The sequence below is a fragment of the Pelodiscus sinensis genome, chromosome 29 (assembly GCF_049634645.1).
Source record: "Pelodiscus sinensis isolate JC-2024 chromosome 29, ASM4963464v1, whole genome shotgun sequence".
NCBI classification, from domain to species: Eukaryota; Metazoa; Chordata; order Testudines; family Trionychidae; genus Pelodiscus; species Pelodiscus sinensis.
In genome coordinates, this window is record NC_134739.1 from 9,685,167 (window position 1) to 9,704,025 (window position 18,859).

General features: G+C 49.7%; 1 protein-coding gene across 1 annotated transcript in view; it reads left to right on the forward strand.

Annotated features, from left to right (window-relative positions):
* Positions 1 to 2,303: 2,303 nt before the first annotated feature.
* The window catches only part of DNAJC7 (DnaJ heat shock protein family (Hsp40) member C7), a 31,208-nt gene continuing 14,652 nt past the window's right edge, over positions 2,304 to 18,859 (forward strand). The window contains exon 1 of the mRNA XM_075911567.1: positions 2,304 to 2,457. Within this exon, the coding sequence (XP_075767682.1) occupies positions 2,375 to 2,457 (83 nt within the window). The 5' untranslated portion in view covers positions 2,304 to 2,374. The remainder of the gene's footprint in view (positions 2,458 to 18,859) is intronic.

Consider the following 18,859-nt stretch of genomic DNA (forward strand, 5'->3'; position numbering starts at 1 on the left):
TCCTCGCTGCTAGCGCTGCATCCCTGTGGCCCAGGAGAGATGTGTGCAGAGCCATCCCATCCATAGAACGATTTGATGCGGCCACCCCGGGCCCTGTGCATTGGGGGGAGCGGGGCCCACAGCAGCCACCCCAATCGTCCTATGGACAGAATGGTCCCCCATACTTAGTGATAGAAATGTAGCTGTGTTAGTCTGGTGTAGCTGAAACAAAATACAGGACTATGCAGCACTTTAAAGACTAACAAGATGGTTTATTAGATGATGAGCTTTCGTGGGCCAGACCCACTTCCTCAGATCAAATAGTGGAAGAAAATCATCACAACCATATATACCAGTGTTCATTTTTTTTAATTGTATCCTTTGGTATATATGGTTGTGACGATTTTCTTCCACTATTTGATCTGAGGAAGTGGGTCTGGCCCACGAAAGCTCATCATCTAATAAACCATCTTGTTAGTCTTTAAAGTGCTACATAGTCCTGTATTTTGTTCCCCATACTTAGGTTAGCCTGTGGGGCCTGGGGCAAGCTGGGGCTAGCAGAAGGGTTCAGGCTCCCCCTTTCCCCTCCCCCCACTCGCCACAGCAGGGAGAGCTGCAAGGAAGTGGAGCTACATAGCATGTCTGAAAATATGGAGGGAAAGTTCCCCCCACTCCCACCAGCCTGATCTTCTTTTCTTTGAGATTCCAGATGGTTATGAAGCTAGCTAAGCTTTCCGGCTGCAAATATCCTGAAATCCAGAGTGACGGTTTAACCCCCACCGAGCGTTAAGAATATTTGAGATGACCTTAGCTCAGATCTGGCCATTGGTGTGAGAGAAAGCAAGAAATGGCTTTTAAAAGGCAACATTATGATGATTAATGTTTTTTAATTATACATCAAGCACCTGGAGAAGCTTCAGGCAACCGCTAAAGCAAGTGAAGACACATCTCCTGGCCTAGAGAGTGCACAACCTACATGCAATCCAACACAATCCTGCAAGGAGACCCGCATGGGCTGATCCCTTCTCCTGCATGGATCCCCACTGGAGTTAATGAGACTCTGTGGGGCAGCAGGAGTCCACCTGCACAGGTCTCTTTTGCCGAAGGTCCTAAGTAGGAAATACCACAGACTCAACCTATTTACCATTGTAGGCTGCATGTGCAACTCTCTCCGTGTTATGTGGGTTGCAACTGCATAATAGATATATTACTTGTACAGCCCAGGGGGATGTCACGTGGGCCGTAGTTATGTGCTGATTGGGTTGTGGGTTGAGAACCACTGGCCTAAGGCATAGGCACAGCTAAATGTTTAGGAAGCCAATTATTTTTACATGACTATTATCTGTTGATGTGGTTACGGTGACCGTTGGGTGCCATGTGACAGGGGTTTAGCAGAAAGATGCCTTAGCATGGCAGTTCACTATTTACAACCACATTCTCATAGCCATTTATTATCACCTGTGTGACAATCATACCTAGGCGGGCTCTTTGGGGGATCAGGATGCATTGTGCCGGGTGCTGAACAAACCCCAAGAGCTCATCATGCTGCATTGCCGGGGGGCCCTCATGGCCACTGTCACTTCGCACCCATCGTCGCTCCATGTTGTGCCAATCTCAGGTGCCCTCTATAAGTCACCATCATGGCTCCCTTGCTGCCTCCCAAGCAGGGTCCCCCCCCCCAGCACCTCCCCTCAGGCTGGCCAAGTTTGGGCTCATCCGAGCTGGGCAAGGTGCCTCCCATCACCCCAGGCTGGTCAGTGCTCCCCCCATCCCCCAAGCTGGCCGGGGGGGGCCCATTCCCATCCCCCAAGCTGGTCCAGGGGGCCCCCATTCCCATCCCCCAAGCTGGTCCCCATTCCCATCCCCCAAGCTGGTCCAGGGGGCCCCCATTCCCATCCCCCAAGCTGGTCCAGGGGGCCCCCATTCCCATCCCCCAAGCTGGTCCCCATTCCCATCCCCCAAGCTGGCCAGGGGGCCCCCATTCCCATCCCCCAAGCTGGTCCAGGGGGCCCCCATTCCCATCCCCCAAGCTGGTCCAGGGGGCCCTCATTCCCATCCCCCAAGCGGGCCAGGTCTCCCCGCCCCACGTATTTCTACCCCCTCCCCCGGGCTCCCCCTCACCCTCGGGCTGGCCAGGGTCCGGGTCCCCCATCCCCCAAGCTGGCCAGGCCAACCCCCCGTTCCAGCCTCCCAAGTTGGCCAAGGCTCCCCCCTGGGAGATTGGCCCTTCTGGCCCCTCAAGCGCCCTCTCGGTGGCCCCTCCCGCGGCGGGCCCCTCTTGACGGACCGCGCCGGCCTCTCTTTGCTCCCGGAAGTCGGTGTCGCTTCCGCTTCCCCCCCTCCCCCCGCCGCCGCCTCTCTTTCCCCCTCCCCAGGCTGCCGGCCCGGCTGTAAGATGGCGGCGGCGGCCGAGTGCGATGTGATCATGGCGGCGGCCGAGGGAGCCGGGCTGCTGGGCGGCGAGGAGGAGACTCGCAGGTAGCGGGGCGCCGGGGGGGGGGCTCAGGAGAGAGCCGGGGGAGGGACTGAAGGGGGGGTCGGGGCCCCTTGGGGTGGGGGAGGGGAGTGGGGCCCGGTGGGGGGGGGTTCTCAGCCCCAGCCCCCCCCCCCTCGCGGCCCTGTGACCCTCCCAGCTCCGGGGTGTCTCAGGGCCCCGGCCCCCTCCCGCACTATGGGGGGGGGGAGGGGGGAGCGCAGCACCAGCCCGCCCCCGCCCCGCTGGCCCCCGAGGTTATCAACCCTCCCTCCGCCTCTTCCTTCTGTTGAAATCCGCCCCCTCGGGCGGGGTGATGGGGGGGTGCCCCTGTGACACCCCCCCCCCACAAGGATGCTCTGTGCAGATGCCGCTCACCCCGGTGATCGTTCAGGAACCCCCCTTTCAAGCTGAGTGGGTGGGGGGTCGGGGGTGAACCTACCAGCTAAAGATGCATTTCTCCCCCCCACCCCGCCATAGCCCGAATGGTTTTTATACCTTGCCATGTCTATAACCCCCTGGGCCTACTGGGGGTTTTATAACGGGTAACTCCCAAGGAATGCCGTCTGGGCATTTCTAGTGCACCCAGCCCTGGCGGCAGTGTCCAGGCTGTAAATCCCTGCACCATAGAGATTACGGTATAATGAACAAGGATGGATGGTTGATCAGTAACCGGGGAGAAGGTTATGGTGGGCTGTTTCACTGGACCAATCTGAAGGCAGATGGCAGCAGATACATGCTTAATACTTACTGTCCTGACTCTGCAGAATTGATTTCAGCCCTGAAGAACAGGGGGGGTTCACAGTGGAGTCAGGGAAGTTCAACAATTCAGTTCCCTTCTGCCCTTTAATAAGTATGCTTGGGCTTGTTTAGTTTGGAAAAAAGAAGATTAAGGGGGGACATGATAGCGGTTTTCAAATATCTAAAAGGGTGTCACAAGGAGGAAGGAGAAAATTTGTTCCTCTTGGTTTCTGAGGACAGGACAAGGAGTAATGGGCTTAAAGTGCAGCAGGGGAGGTTTAGATTGGACATTAGGAAAAAATTCCTAACTGTCAGGGTGGTCAAATATTGGAATAAATTGCCAAGGGAGGTGGTGGAATCTCCCTCTCTGGAGATATTTAAGAACAGGTTAGATAGACATCTGTCAGGGATGGTGTAGATGGAGCTTGGTCCTGCCTTGAGGGCGTGGGGCTGGACTCGATGACCTCTCGAGGTCCCTTCCAGTCCTATTATTCTATGATTCTATGCCAGATTTGGGGAGCATGGCCAACAGCCCCCAGCATGTGATGCTTTGTTTCAGGGTGGTTTGGCTTGTATGTCAGATGCTAAGCTCTGGCCTTTGCCAGACATGCCTCTGTGTTAAAGGCAGGGGTGATTCCAGTTGTGGTCTATTATACAGAAAAGGTGCAGTGGTCTTTTGGCCAAATCTTGTGCCATATAGAAACCCCAGCCTACTGTATAGTGCCCGTGATGGGTGCTATACAAAACACTGATAGGCAGTAATTCTGGGTTTCCGAGAGTTTTGTGTCCTTCTCTCAGGACAGGACTGCTCTGGGGATAGCATGCTCCCGTCTTTATCATTTCTGCCCAGAGGCAGTATCGATTAGCACTGCCATTTTCAAACTGGGGGTCAGGACCCCAAAGTGCTGACTTAGACTGGTTGAGGCCAAAGCAGAAGCTTAAGACCCATTGCCCTGGGGCCAAAGTCCGAGGGTTTCAGCTTTAGGTAGTGGGACTCAGTTTACAGGCCCTCTGCATGGGACTAAAGGCCTTGGGGTTCAGTTTTGGCCTTCCCCATGGGGCAGTGGAGCTTTGTCTCCCTCCTCCCCCAGACCATGGGGCTCAAGCTTCAGTCCCCCTCCTGGGGTTGCATAGTAACTTTTGTTGTCAGAAGGGGGTCACGGTTGTGAAGTTGGAGAATCCCAAGACTAGGGTTAAACTCTGTATGTGGTGTGGAGGGGGAATCCTCATGGCTCAAACCCCTTGAAGGTGGTTCAGATCCTTTTCCCTTCTCTAACTCCATTGCCTGAGGACTTCACAGTTACAATTGCACCTACCTGTACAGAACAGTTACTGTTGGAGATGTCTGATAGCGTGGAGCAAGTTACACTCAGAGTCCTGCTCTCAGATACCTGTCCTGTGTCAAAATGTTCTCTGGGTATGGTGGTTCTCCAAAGTACACTATGTTTTGAAGGCAGGGTTAGTAATTGTTGAAAGACCAAATCAGCTTCGTGCCTAAAGCTAGTTGGGAAATATTGCCCTGTGGTGCAGATACCGTCTGAGGTGTGGTGTGGTGAGAATCCCAGCCCTTTCCTCTGGTAATGAATTCTCTTTACAAGAGCAAGTGCTTTTATCTCCACCTGCTGCTGTGCTGTTGCAGTCACAGCAGGGGATGAAATTTAAAGATCAGCCTTTAAGAAACACCGTGCTAAGTTCAAGTGTTTAAAACAGGCAGGTGAATCTCAGCAGCCGGATGTCTCCGGGGGGGAATACCACCCCATATAGGATGTGGCAGAGCCTGTCATTCTAGAGAGGGGTTCACCTCACTGATGCAGGAAGGCAAAATGAAACTGAAAGGTACCTTGGAGTAGTTCCAGTTTCAAAAGGGCGGCCTGTGATATGTGTACTGCTGCTGCTTAGCTCTCAAAGGGTGAGGCCAAGGCAGTGGCATCGGAAGTATTTGTAACACCTTGAGGGTGTTAATTACATATATAAATCACGTTGTAGAAAAGGCACTTCAATGCTACATAAAGGATCCAAGTGTCACAGAGTTACAGAAATTCTTAGTACTGGGAAAGCCCTACAAAGTTTCATGTAATCCACAGCCTTCCTGTGGCTAATGTAAGGTTGTTCCTTAAAGTATTCTCTCCAGGGCTTTGTTCGCTTTAAAATGACTACTTTAAATATTAAAAGTATCAACATTTAAAAACCATGAACTGGGCTTAGTCTTCCTACTACAGAGATCTCTTGGCACCAACCTTCTCCTCTCTACCTGTGTGCAGAAGGCACCTACAGGAAATGAAATAGTCATGAATAAAATGATCCCCATTGAAAGGACTCAGGAGTCCCAGAAACAGAAAAACTCTGACATCCTTAGTAGGAGAGTTGGTTCCTGGCCCACTCCACATAGAACCTTGGGAATGGAGAGCAAAAGCAACATAGTTCACTCAGATATCTTGATGGGATAGGGACAGTACCTCAGTCCTGGGTCATTACAGTTTATGGCTTTATTTTTCCCTTTGGGGTGATCCTTTCTTTTAATTTGATTGAGGGATGGAAGGGCAGCACTTGTGATCAAGAACTTCCTGGTTAATCTTCTGTTTGCCATGAAGCTCCTTTCTGGGTTCGAGCAAGTTCTTTGGCCTAGTTTACCCACTTGTAAAATACAGATTCTGCTCAGCTGCCTCACAGAGAATTATTTGAAGACTTAGCAGATCTCTGTAAAGCCTGTTGTACCATGCAAAGTGCTGTAATAACATAAGAATGGCCATGCTGGGTCAAACCAAAGGTACATCTGGCCCAGTCTTCTGTCTTCCAACAGCAGCCAATGCCAGGTGCCCCAGAGGGAATGGACAAGAACTGGTAATCACCAAGTGATCTATCCTGTTGCCCATTCTCGGCTTCTGACAAACAGAGGTTAGAGACGCCATCCCTGTCCATTCTGGTTCATAGCCATTGATGGACCTATTCTTCATGAGTTTATCTAGTTCTTTTTTAATTCTTTGCCTTCACAACATCCTCTGGCAAAGAGTTCCACAGGCTGGCTGTGCGTTGTAAAGGCTAAGCATTGTTGGACTTAGACTAGCCCTCAGAACCTGAGGTTTTCACTACAGCTTTTGTAGAGTATGTGGGTAAATTTCCTATTTAGAAAAACCCACCCGGCAACCTGTGTGAATTATTTGGACAATGACATTGTGGTTTTAGACTAACCTTGCCAAGTGTATGAACATGATCCCTGATGCCTGCTTCTGCTCACCCAAGGCGGAGGGAAAAAAAAAAAGACGTTAGCAAAGCAGTGATTTGTATTTCAGCTTAATTGGTCTGCCATTGTACTGAAACAACTGCAGATAAACTGAATGTGTCAGTTGCAGGTTGTTTAAGAGACTTATCAGTGGCAGGAATGGAATATGGTCACAGGATAATGGTTGCCTCTGCTGCATAAATTCCAGAGATACTTAATGGAAAATGATTGATGTAAGTGCACTAATTTTATCTGATGGTACAGTTAGTGACAGTTATTGTTGAACAGCTGCATTCTGATTGGCTAAAATTCTGTGTTCTGATCCAATCACAGATCAGCATATCCATACAAGTAGAGCTTTTTAAAAAAATATTTCTAGACCAAGGAAACCGTTTTCTTGTGGCTCAGTTGATTTATAAAGCTTCATTTCACTTGATTTTTTTTATCAGCTAAATAGTTTCTCAGTCATCTGCTTGGCAGCTCGAGCCTATCTGTTGTGCATATATCTGTGGGGGAATGTTCCCCTCATTCTTCAGTGCTGAATGATGTGGAAGAAGTATCTTAAAAAGAGGTATCTTTAAAAGTATCATTACTAAATTCATATTAGGATTAACAGTAGGGATATAAAAATGTAGGATAACGTTAATCGTGTAACCGATCAAAATTTAATCAGTTACATGGTTAAATGTTTTAGGGGCTGTAGCGGTAGGGATGGTGGGGCCCCAGTAGCCAGTTCTGCTGTCACCGCTATCCTGGCCACCAGTGGGGTCCTGGCTGCCAGTCCCGTCACCGCAGCCAGCTCTGCTACCGCAGGCTTTTGACCACCAGTGTGTTCCCAGCAGGTGAGTTTAACCATTTAAGTAACCGATAAGCATCAGTTTATCAGTTAAACGCTAACTTCCCTAATTAACAATTCCGTGATCAAATTTTTCCTTTTCTGTTTGGTACCAGTTTCAGAGTGGCTGCGCTCAGAAGTAACATCATAGTTATTGTAAAATGGAGAATATGTGATGTACACAGAGAAAGGAAAATGTGCCAAGGTCAAAAGAATTGGAGTTTTCCTTTATCTTCACTTCACAGAAGACTCACTTTTAGGTTGCCAGTTCAAATCTGGTGTAGCTCTGTACTGTACTGATTGTTTCCATCTTGTGTAAAACGTGTTGGCCTGTCTCCAAGTGGACAATCTTGTTAATTGAGTCCTTCTTTGACAGTGTCGGCCATTAACCAATGGTTTAATTGGCCATGAATCCTAAAGACTTTCTGTTCATGGGATGAGGCACACGAATAACATTGGTACTGTACCGGTTCTGTGGATAACTAGGACTGCCAGTGTCGAAGGCCAACACGGAATTTTTTTAAAAATAACCAATGACACTGAAAAGAATTCTTCATGGGAATACTAAACGAATATGAATACGTAATACACTACAGGATCTGAGTCATTCTGTTAATAGAATCACTGTGTACAGTAGACGTACAACAATGAAATATGTATACATACAATTAGGGATGTAACATCCCATTTAATTAGTTAAATGATTTAACAGGGGGGCTGCTCTGGCCTGGCTAGTGTGCCCCCCTGTCCACAGTGGGCCCTGTGGGGCTGGAGCAGCCTCCTACCCGGGGGGCTGTTCAACCCCCACCAGTTAATAGTAACCAGGTGCTTACCGGTTAACCATTCACATCCTTGCTTACAATTTATGTAGAGACTGATGTCTTTGCAAGTGTGGTACATGCTTCTTTTTTTTTGCTTGAGCAATTGCATATTGATGATCGCAGGTTTATCATAAATGTCTGTTGGTTACTTATTCAAACCTGTTGGTTTACTCGAGTTCAGTTTGTCTTATCAAAAGACTTTCCAATGACGCTATTTAAAGCTGTTGGCTATTTGGATGCGAGTCTGTTTCCATGCAAACAAAACTGAAGCAGTATATTCCTTGCACTACTAAGCCCTTCTGTGAATGCTATAACAGAGACATAGTGGGTGTTGTCTTCATCAAAAATGATTTAGAGCAATGATTCTGAAACTTGGATACCAGGGACTGGCTTGCTGCTGTCCTAAACTCTGTCAGGGAGATCAGGGGACTGCCACTGATTGCATGGTCATTGAAACACACAGGTTAGGGTGTTGCTGTGGAGTACGCTGTGCTGCTACACACACGCCCCTGGGCTAGGGTGTTATATTTGCACTTAACAATGGAATTTAAAAACTCCAGTACCCCTTGAGGTGAGTGGGTAGGTAGATAAACACAAGAATGTGCCTCCCCCGCCACTGGCTTTCCCCACCCTGCTGCCTGTTGTGAGCTAGAGATCCGCCCACCAGCAGCACTGCTCCTTGACCAGTAGGGGGTGCTGATGCACAGAACAATGTGATGCTCTGAATTCGTTGGGGCCTGGGTTGTAATGAGGCTGGCTCCCAGGTGACAATGTCTAGCTGCAGGATAAGATCCTGATTTAAGTTTTAGAAGTGTAGCTGGAGTGGAGTGATGTGAGCGGCTGGGTGGACCGGCTGAGAACAGCGATAGGGAGGTGTCCTATTAGCAACACAGGATGCCTCCACCTCTCGTGCCCCAGCTGCTGTTTCTTATCCCTGACATGAAGAGAGCATCGCTGGAGGGGTACGAGGGGAGATGAGTCTCTGTGCTGTGACCCATTTATTCCCTGGCTTCTTCAGCAGACAGGGAGAGAGCTGTCTAGAGCCAAGGAGAAGGGCTGGTTTTATGCTGTAATCCCCTGCCCACTGGGAACCACACTGAGATCACCAAGCTCATTTCACATAGGTATGGTTAAGAGTTCGTCACTGTAACTTTTACTGAAAATAACTGGCAGGTTGCAGACAGTAAACAAAAATTCACAGGAGCCTATGACCCGTCTGTGACTTTTACTAAAAATAACCGGGGAGAATGAGGAATGACAACTGGAGCTCCATGGAGGCTGATAGCCCGGGCCCCACTGCCATGGGGCAGTGGTCCCTGTAAGTGGGGTGCTTGTGCAGCTGCTCAGGAGAGATTCCAATTGGAGATGTAAAATCCCATTGAATCAGTATGTCATGTTTAATCAGTTAACCATTTAAACAGGGGTGAGGTGGAGTGGCCAGGCCAGGCCCACCACAGTTGGGGGTTGTTCCAGCCTGGCTGGAGTGCCCTGACCCATGGCATACAGGGCCGTCTGGGTTGGAGCACCCCCTACCCACATCGGGCGGGAGGGTAGGAGGCGCTCCAGCCCTCATGGGTTAACTGGTTAATCAGTCACATCCCTAATTCATATGCCACCCAGGTGATTAGCAGAGCGCCCACAGACAGATTTTGTTTCTACTGATGGTGCACATTTTCACATGCTTTGGTTCACATCAAATTTATTCCTCATGTGGATGGAAAAGATTACAGGGAACATTGTGGTAGGGGAGTTAGAGCCCTAGCTGAAACTCTGGACAGCGGGATGCACAGCCCTGGCTCTGGCCCCACCTACGCTTGCTGAAGCTGAAGAAGTCACAGAATCCATGATATTTATGACTAATTCATATCCTTACACATAGGTAACTGACTAGCATCTGATGGTAGACAGACACCTGGGCTGTATTCCAGCTGAAACCCTCCACATCCCATAGCAAAATGCTGTAAATGCAGCACTGAGGCAGGTTGAATGTGGCCTTTTGCCCCTGCAAGTGATCAAAGGGATCCCTTGACCTCCTGAGGATTCATTATTGCCAGCCTAGAGAGTTTGGAGGCCAAGTCAGACTTCTGCATGGCAGGGCACGAGGGAATCTGCCTAGTAAGTAAGTAAAATGTGAACAGCCTGGAACTGCTGACCGGGGAGAGCCTCCTAAAGAGAAGCACTTGACTTTCTGGTGCTTTTGGTCAGCTGTTTTGTTGCCAAATAAACTTAAAGTACTCTGCAGTAGAGGCAGGATGTGAAAGAGGAGTGATGGCTGTGGGGGCATTAAGTTTGCCCCATCACTGGATTGTTACCCATTGTTGTTCAGTATGGCTTCATGGTGCCTGCCCATGCAGGGTGCCAGGCAGGTAGGAAGGCCTGTGCATCATCTAGATATGGGAGGTGTTCTGAAGTCTCTGGTCATTTTGAAAATGACTCGTTCTTGGCTGCGTCTCTGTGCTATGAAAATCATGGCTGCAATGTGGGTTGATGCTAGAGCTGTTAAAAAGTGAGTACTTGGGTAACTGCGTAACCGCTGAAAATTTCATCCATAGCGTGGGGCGGCAGCCAGCTCTCCAGGAGCTGGTGCACTCCAGGGCTATGTCTACACTGGTGGATTCTTGCGCCAGAAATATGCAAATGAGGCTACGCATGGAATATCGCCGAGCCTCATTTGCATACCTAATGAGCTGCCATTTTTTTCAGAAGAGGCTCTTGCGCCAGAAGGAGCATCTACGCTGTCCCTTCTTGCACAAGAAAAACCCTCTTGTGCAAAGCCGCTATGCTGATTATTTTCAGGAATAACGGCAATGCACAAGAGGGGTTTTCTTGCGCAAGAAGGGGCTGTGTAGACAGCTCCTTCTGGCACAAGAGCCTCTTCTGAAAAAAAAAAAAAAAGGTGGCTCATTAGGTATGCAAATGAGGTTCGGCGATATTCACGCTTAGCCTCATTTGCATATTTTTGGCGCAAGAACCCGCCAGTGTAGACATAGCCCAGGAGCAGGCTTTTAAGATGGCTCCTGGCACATGCTGGCTACTGCCCCACACTGCTGCCTCAGACACAGAAGCAGCAGTGCAGGGCGGGAGCTTTCCTGTAACCGGTCGTGGTAACCGATAAGCCCAGGCTTATGGGTTAACCGTGTAAACGGTTAGCGTCTTACATTCCTAGTTGATGCTAGTACGTTAAAGGATGGGTGCAAGCTACCATGGTGGGAAATCTGGAAGATGCTGCTTAAGAAGATGATAAAGCTCTTGGGGTGATCTGGACCCATTTTGCTGTTGTGCGGGGTCGGTTGTCTGTCTAGGCAGTTTGTTCCAAGAGACAACAAGGGTTGGGATTGCTGCAGAGGCAGGGTGAGCCCTTCTTCTAGTCCTTGGTGTTGCGTAGTTCAGAAGAGCCATGGCCTCCGTGAGGAGGAGGACACAAGTCTCCAGTGAGGGTGTGGCAGCTTCTAGGGGAGAAAATATTGGGAACATTTTATTCTGAGAGGAGTCAGAGGAGCCTTTCAGGCTGAGATGGTCAGTGGCGTAGGACTGGCTGCAGCACCTGAAGAACTGAGAGCAAAAGGACAGGCCACAAGTCACCACACTCCTTGTTTCAGACAGCTGGCCCCTAGCAGAGCTCTCAGTGCTTGCAGGCAATGAAAGAGAAGCTTCTTAGAGAGTCCCTTGATGTGGCTCTGTTCTCTCCACCCCTGGGTTCACTAAGAAGAGGCCCTGACCTCTCTTAACAAAGGAACCCATTCAGGCCTGGCTTGTATTTTTAGCAAAGCATGATTCTTCTGCTTCCAAAGCAGCAAGTGGGGGATGCAGCCTACATCAGCGTGAGATGCAGAATGATCTCATTCAGGCGGCAGCATCTGTTTGGGGTGAAACAATTACTAATGCTATCAGGAGATCTGCATTTGTTTTGCTGGTATAGCCAGAGACAGTGGTAAACAAGAACAGTTCTTGTGTTGGTCTATGTTACTGGAACACAACTGCGGAGAGATGCTGCCGTTCTGTTCCCGGGCTGTCACGTCTTGCATTTCGTGAATCCAGCCACTTCTGCCTACATGTTTTGAAGCCACTTGGATATTCTTGCCCGACTTCTTCCTACTTCAGCTTTAAAGGCATGTAAACAAGACAGGCGGCCGTGTTTACTTCCTCTCTAGTAATAGGATCCAGTCACTACGGTTTGACATGTTGTCAAAGTGGTTTGTCTAGGAAACACTAGAGAGAGAGACCCAACCAGCGCGGGATAGAAAGGACCATCCACATACCCTTCAGCACAGCTGTAGCACCTCATCACATGGTTTCAAAGTGCTTTATACGCCCTACTTAGCCTCACAGGGGACGACTGTATACAACCATCCCTTTCACAGATGGGGTTGTGAGTCCCGGAAGTCAGTAACTCCCTACAGCTGTAACCATGGTGCATAATTACCAGTGGGGATTTACCAACCCGACCAATCTGCTCCCTTTTAGCAAGTGGCTCAGCAGGCCAGAGATGGCCTTTGCTGCCCCCTTCTTCAGAACGCGTACCCAGAATGCATAGGGCCACAGGTGCTAGAAAGGAAACTTCTAGGCACCGCTTCCATCACTGTTTTCTGAATGCGTCAGCTGTCCTCTGCAGAGGTGGCCATTGTGCGTGGGGCATCTTACACACGTCCCACCCTGACTGGTGGTACCACTCCATCCCCTTGGCACACGTTACTGGAACAGAACCTCCCCCAGGAGCTGACTATTGTAATGAGCGTGCGCTACCGCCTGGCACCAGTGAGATGTATATTGCATAGCTCTTCGAAACTGTGCTTGTTCCCCAGCCTGGCTCTGCTGGAGGAGCACATGCTGTCTCCTGGGACAGTTACCTCTAGAACGGTGATTTTTTTTTTTCAGTCCCCCAATAGATTTTTGTTTCCTTTTGCTGTAAATCGGAAGTTCTCCAACTTTTCTACTAGTGGCCCCTTCACACAGCAAGCAAGTGACCATCCTCCCTTATAAATTAAAACCATTTTTATATATTTATTGTAAATGCGGGAGACAAAGCGGGGTTTGGGATGGGGCTTGACAACTCCTGACATCCAAGGGGTCCTGGCCCCCACTTTGAGAAGCTATCAGTCAAGGAGGGGGCATATTTCTCTAGCTCGGCTTCTGGGAAGGTGCACTGTGGATGGTGCTTGCCAAATGTTCTGACCTATGCAAACTCTGTGGGTGGAGATCAGAGTTCCCTGTAGGCTGAGTGCTTGGGTGAGCGCCCAGGAGAGGTTCAGATGCTGCCCAGCTGATTAGCAGAGCTCCCATGGGGGCCACTGCTGGCAGCACGTGTTTCTATTGGTGGTGCACATCTGCACATGCCCTGGTGTGCACAACAAAATTTATTCTGCACATACTGGAAAAAGTTAGAGGGAACATTGGTGGAGATTGTAGGGTTCAACCACTGCAGCAGAAGGTTCATTTCTGATGGGAACCTTGGCCTGATGCCCTTCCTTGGGCTGCCCCTGGGGATGGGAGGGGGAAGAGCATGGGTGAGGACGCAGCATATTGGCACAACCCTCCAGATACAGACTCAAACGAGGGGTCAGATGGGAATGTATTCGATGCTGTTCAAGGCCCTGAAGTGAACCCACTGAGACAGAGGGAGCAGGACCTGAACCTGTTGTGTTCCCAGCGCTCCCGGTTGAGCTGTGCACGCTCAGAGCGCCACGTGGTAGCCTGCTGCTCTGCCACCCTGTCACCCCTGGACTCACTTAAACAGACTGGGCCAGGGTATCCCTGGTCTGGGCAGGGGAGTGACACTAGAGCCTGGTCTTGCCATTGTCAGCGTCCTAAATTGAACCTAATTGGTGACCAGATTAAAACTGAAAGTGAGCAGCACATATTTCAGCCCTGACCCTGAAGGCCCCTGGCGTGGCAAGACTCCTTATCTATTGTTTTGCCAGCTGACAAACTTGCATTGTTTCTGTGAGAACAGCCCTTTGCTTGAGGCAGTTGTGTGGGAGTAGCCACTGGCAAGCCCTGAAGAGGTTAAAAACATGTTAACTTGCCCCCACACAGTTCCCTTTGTCCCGTTTTTAGTGGGCTTGCCCAACATAGCTCCCATTGTTCCCTCCGGATTGTCCACTGTACTGCCTCCCTTGGGGCAGAAAGGGGCCACAGTGGTGTTCCCCTCCTTACAGAGAGGGGCAGGCAGACAGACCCAGACCAGGATTTATTCGGGGGGGGGTAGGGGGGCCGGATGTGGCCCTGGGTGCAGCCCATGAGGCTCAGGGCCTCGCCAGCATGGCACTCCGGCTACCCCCCTACAGGACTGGAGCACATCAGATCAGCCCCCCGAGGCTCTGGTGTGTGAGGGGAATGTGGGGAGTGTCTTTCTCCTCAATCGGGGGCCACATCAACAAGGGTTTGTTTTGTGGGGGGGAGGGGTTACTTCTTGCTTGTATGTGGCCCCTGTGACGTAGTGGGGGTGCTGTCTGCTCTGTAACCCCCTGCACTGTGATGTGTGATTCCCACTGACTAAACCACGTGTGGATTGGCCCAGACACCTAGGCGCAGCCTGACCGGATAACAAGGCCGAACACCTGGCTGGGGGGCAGGGTCTGGGAGCCAGGCAGTCTTGGGCTGGAACCATGAAGGAGACAGACTAAGGAGGGAGCTGGGAGTTGAGGGGCCCAGGCACCCCATCTCAAGGGGGCTGAGGCATCCTGGCCCAGTCTCCTGTAGCCACATCATGTCTGTGCTGTGCTGTATCCTGGAGAAGCAATAAACCCCCTCTGTTCTACTGGCTGCCAGAGTCTGTTCTTGCTGCTATGGGGGTGTAGGGTCGGGGGCTCCCTGACGTGCCATCACAGCCCCCAACTTATTTTTCTGTGGGTCAGCGGCCCGTGACCCAAAAAAGGTTCCCCGCCCCTGATTTGTTCAATACCCAATGATGATTTAAGCAGGGGATGAGTTTGAAAGGTGTCTTCAAAGTACAAAGGATGAATATAAGCAATTAACACAAGTATGTATGTTGGGGCAAAATTGCAAAGGCAAAGGCACAAACAAATTTCAGTCTAGCTAGAGACATAAAGGGTAACAAAAAAATGTTCTACAAATATAGTAGAAGCAAGAGGAAGACCAAGGACAGAGCAGGTCCTTTGCTCAATGAAAAGGGAGAAACAACAACCAAAACCATGGAAATGAAAGAGGTGCTTCACAACTTACTGGTTTGGGTTTCACCAAGAAGGTTGGTGGTGCCTGGGTACCTAACAGGGAATGCTAGTGTTATTGAGGTAGGTTTAGAAGTTGAAATAGGAAAAGAACAAGTTAAAAATTACTCCGAAGATAGATGTCTTCAAGTCACCAGGGCCTGGTGAAATGCATCCTAGAATGCTCAAGGAGCTGATCGAGAAGGTATCAATTTTAGCTATCATCTTTGAAAAATCATGGAAGTTGGCAGAGATTCCTGAAGACTGGAAAAGGGCAAATATAGTGCCCATCTATAGAAAGGGAAATAAGAACAGACCAGGAAACTACAGTTTAACTTCTGAGTCAGGGAAGATAATGGAGCAACTAATTAAGGAATCCATGTGCAAACATCTGGAAGATAATGTGATAAGTAACAGGCAGCATGGATTTGTAAAGAACAAATCATGTCAAACCAACCTGGTAGCTTTCGTTGATAGAATAACAGTCTTGTGGATAAGGGAGAAGCAGTGGACTTGGTATGCAGGACTTGGATGTGATCAGTTCCTGGGATAGCATCGCGAGTCGGGGGGCGTCGTAATTCGAACCCGCATTTATGATAGGTGCCCTGCGCCATTGTAAATGCGGGCCGAGTACGTAAGTCGGGGTTTTTTTGGCTCCTTTCACACTTAAAAAAATGGCCATAAGTGTGGGGGTTCACAACTCGTGCTGTCTTAAGGCGGGGGTTTCCTGTACCTAGACTTTAGTAAAGCATTTGATACGGTCTCGCTGACCTTCTTATCGATAAACTAGGGAAGCACAACCTAGATGGGGCTACTATAAGGTGGGTGCATAACTGGCTGGATAACCGTTCTCAGAGCGTAATTCTTAATGGTTAACAATCCTGCTGGAAGGGTATAACAACTGTTTTGGGACCAATTCTGTTAAGTCTTCAACCATTTAGATATCGGCATAAAGAGATTGCTTATTAAGTTTGCAGATGTTAATTTAATCTGCTGGGAGGGGTTGCAAGTGCTTTGGAGGACAGGGTCACAATTCAAAATGATCTGGACAGACTGAAGAAATGGTCTGCGGTAAATAGGATGAAGTTTAAAAGGACAAATGCAAAGTACTCCACTTAGGAAGGAACAATCAGTTTCACACAGAGAGAATGGGAAACAGCAGTCTAGGAAGAAGTACTGCAGAAAGGGACCTACCTATGGGTCATAGTGGACCACAAGCTGAATGGGTCAACAGTGTGACACTGTTGCAAAAAAAGCAAACATGATTCTGGAATGTATTAGCAAGAGTGCTGTGAGAGAGACCGGAGAAGTCATTTTTCTTCTTTATTATGTGCTGATTAGGCCTCAATTGGAGTATAGTGTCCAGTTCTGGGCACCACATTTCACGAAAGAAGTGGAAAAATTGGAGAAGGTCCAGAGAAGAGAAACAATAATAATTAAGTGCTAGGAAACATGGCCTATGAGGGAAGACTGAAAGAATTGGGCCTGTTTAGTTTGGAAAAGACTGAGAGGGGACATGAGAGCAGCTTTCAAGTACCTGAAAGGGTGTTACAAGGAGGAGGGAGAAAAATTGATTTCCTTGACCTCTGAGGATAGGACAAGAAGCAATGGGTTTAAATTGCAGCAAGGGAGGTTTAGGCAAAACTTAGGGAAATTAGGAAAAACTTCCTGTCTGGGTGGTTAAACGCTGGAATAAATTGCCCAGGGAGGTTGTGGTATCTCCATCACTGGAAATATTTAAGAGCAGATTAGATAGACCTCTATCAGGGATCCTGTCAGGCAGGGGACTGGACTTGATGGCCTCTTGAAGTCCCTTGCAGTTATAGGATTCTGTATTTCAGTTGGGACTCACAGACTGTCATTTACTGTGTCTCTCCGACAGCTAGCACAAAGGGGTCCAACAGTGTAAATGTGAAATCATAGGCTCTGGACCAGCAGGTCTGTGGTTTTATGACCTGCCAGGCCTCCTCTAACGCTCCTGGGTGTTGGCATGCTGCCTCTGTAAAGTTGTGGTTGTAATGGACTCTGATTTGGCCATAATGTGAGCCAGCCCGTGTTTGAGAACAGCTGTCCTGGCCCATATGCATCGTAGCGATGGCTCTGCAGAGTGACCCCTACCCTTTCCCTGGCCAGGGTGTCATGAATGTGAAATCGCTGCTTTCCAGAGCTCACTCGATGTCTTGGCACCGCTTCAGTCGCACCCAAGATCTCAAAAAACGACATAAGTTCCGAGCCACGTGCTGGTCTAGGGGTGCTGGGTGTTCGGAGCCTGAGCCACGCAACCTTTTTGTAAATTGTAGAGTTTTAAAAATAAAAGGGAACCAAATGTAAAACCTGCTCGTCCCTTCCTTAATAAATGAGACCAGCGGTGCGGAATTTTGGGGGGGTTGGAGCCACTGACCCAAGAAAAACCAGTTGGGGGCCACACACAAGTGAGAAGCAAAAAAAATCCCCAACTGCAGCTTGACTGACGTGGCCCCCAGCGGAGAAGCAGAAAGATGCTCCCCACATTCCCTTCCCACATCTGAGCCATGGGGGCCCAGGATAGTATATTTTGTGTGCTCCAGCCGCACTGTGAGACGGTGGAGGAGCTGGAGTGTCACCGTGGGCTCCCCAAGGTGGGGTGGGGGGAGCTCCTAGCTCCTCGGGGATCAGGTCCAGACAAGCTGGGGGCTGCATCTGGCCCCTCTGCCTTAGGTTCTACATCCCTGGACTAAACTCTTAGCTCTTCAAGATAGGGCTCATGCCTTCCTATGAGTTTCTGTATAGCTGGGGTGTCCAACATGTGGCTATTTGGCCGCTTGCGTGTGGCTAGTTGGTTATAGCTGTAGCCGCTGTAGTGGCTTCTGCTTCAGAATGGGTTAGACGCTGCAGGTGTATAGCTTGTAGTGCAAAGGGGCTTGATCCAGGCCTCTGGGCACTACCCCAAAGCAGACAGTGATAGTAGAAATTGCCTGCGTTCACCAGCAATAAAATTGGTTGTTCAGCTTTGTGCCTGCCGTGGAGTTGCAGGAGGAGGGCGGGGACGGATGTAACGTCTCCTTGGACTGCCTGTCCTGTCCATCTGGCGTGTTAACGCTCTTTCACAGGTACGTCTGCCTTGGACTTCACAACAAATCGCTGTCTGAGCAGAATCCCAGGAAGGCCCCAAAGGAAATTTCCCTGGTTTCTGTAACTCTCTGGGTTATTGGAAAGTGGGGCATCTCGGCTCAGGGGGGCTCTGCTGCGAGCTGAGCATTTGAGACGGGCAGGCTGGAATGTCCCCTTAACTATTTTAGTCCTTCAGCCTTTCTCTCATTGCTGCTGTGAATTCTGTCTAGGGAGCTGCTGGCTGACCTTTCCTCTGTGAGAAGGAAAGTGTCTTATGCTAGATGACGAGTGTGCTAAGGAAGGAGTTGCTGCCATGTGCAATACCTGTGGCTGGGCTAGCCCAGGGTAATGGCTCTCCATACCTAAACTCCGTGCTAGGCTGGAGTCAAAGTCGCGCTGTCTCCCTAATGTGGTTTTGATCATTAATTGTGTACGCTATAGACTTCCCACACACCCCATTGCTCGACTTCTGAAGTCCGTGTCCCGTCTCTCTTCTCCACACACCCCCCCCCACCTCCCGGCGCGCGGAGATGT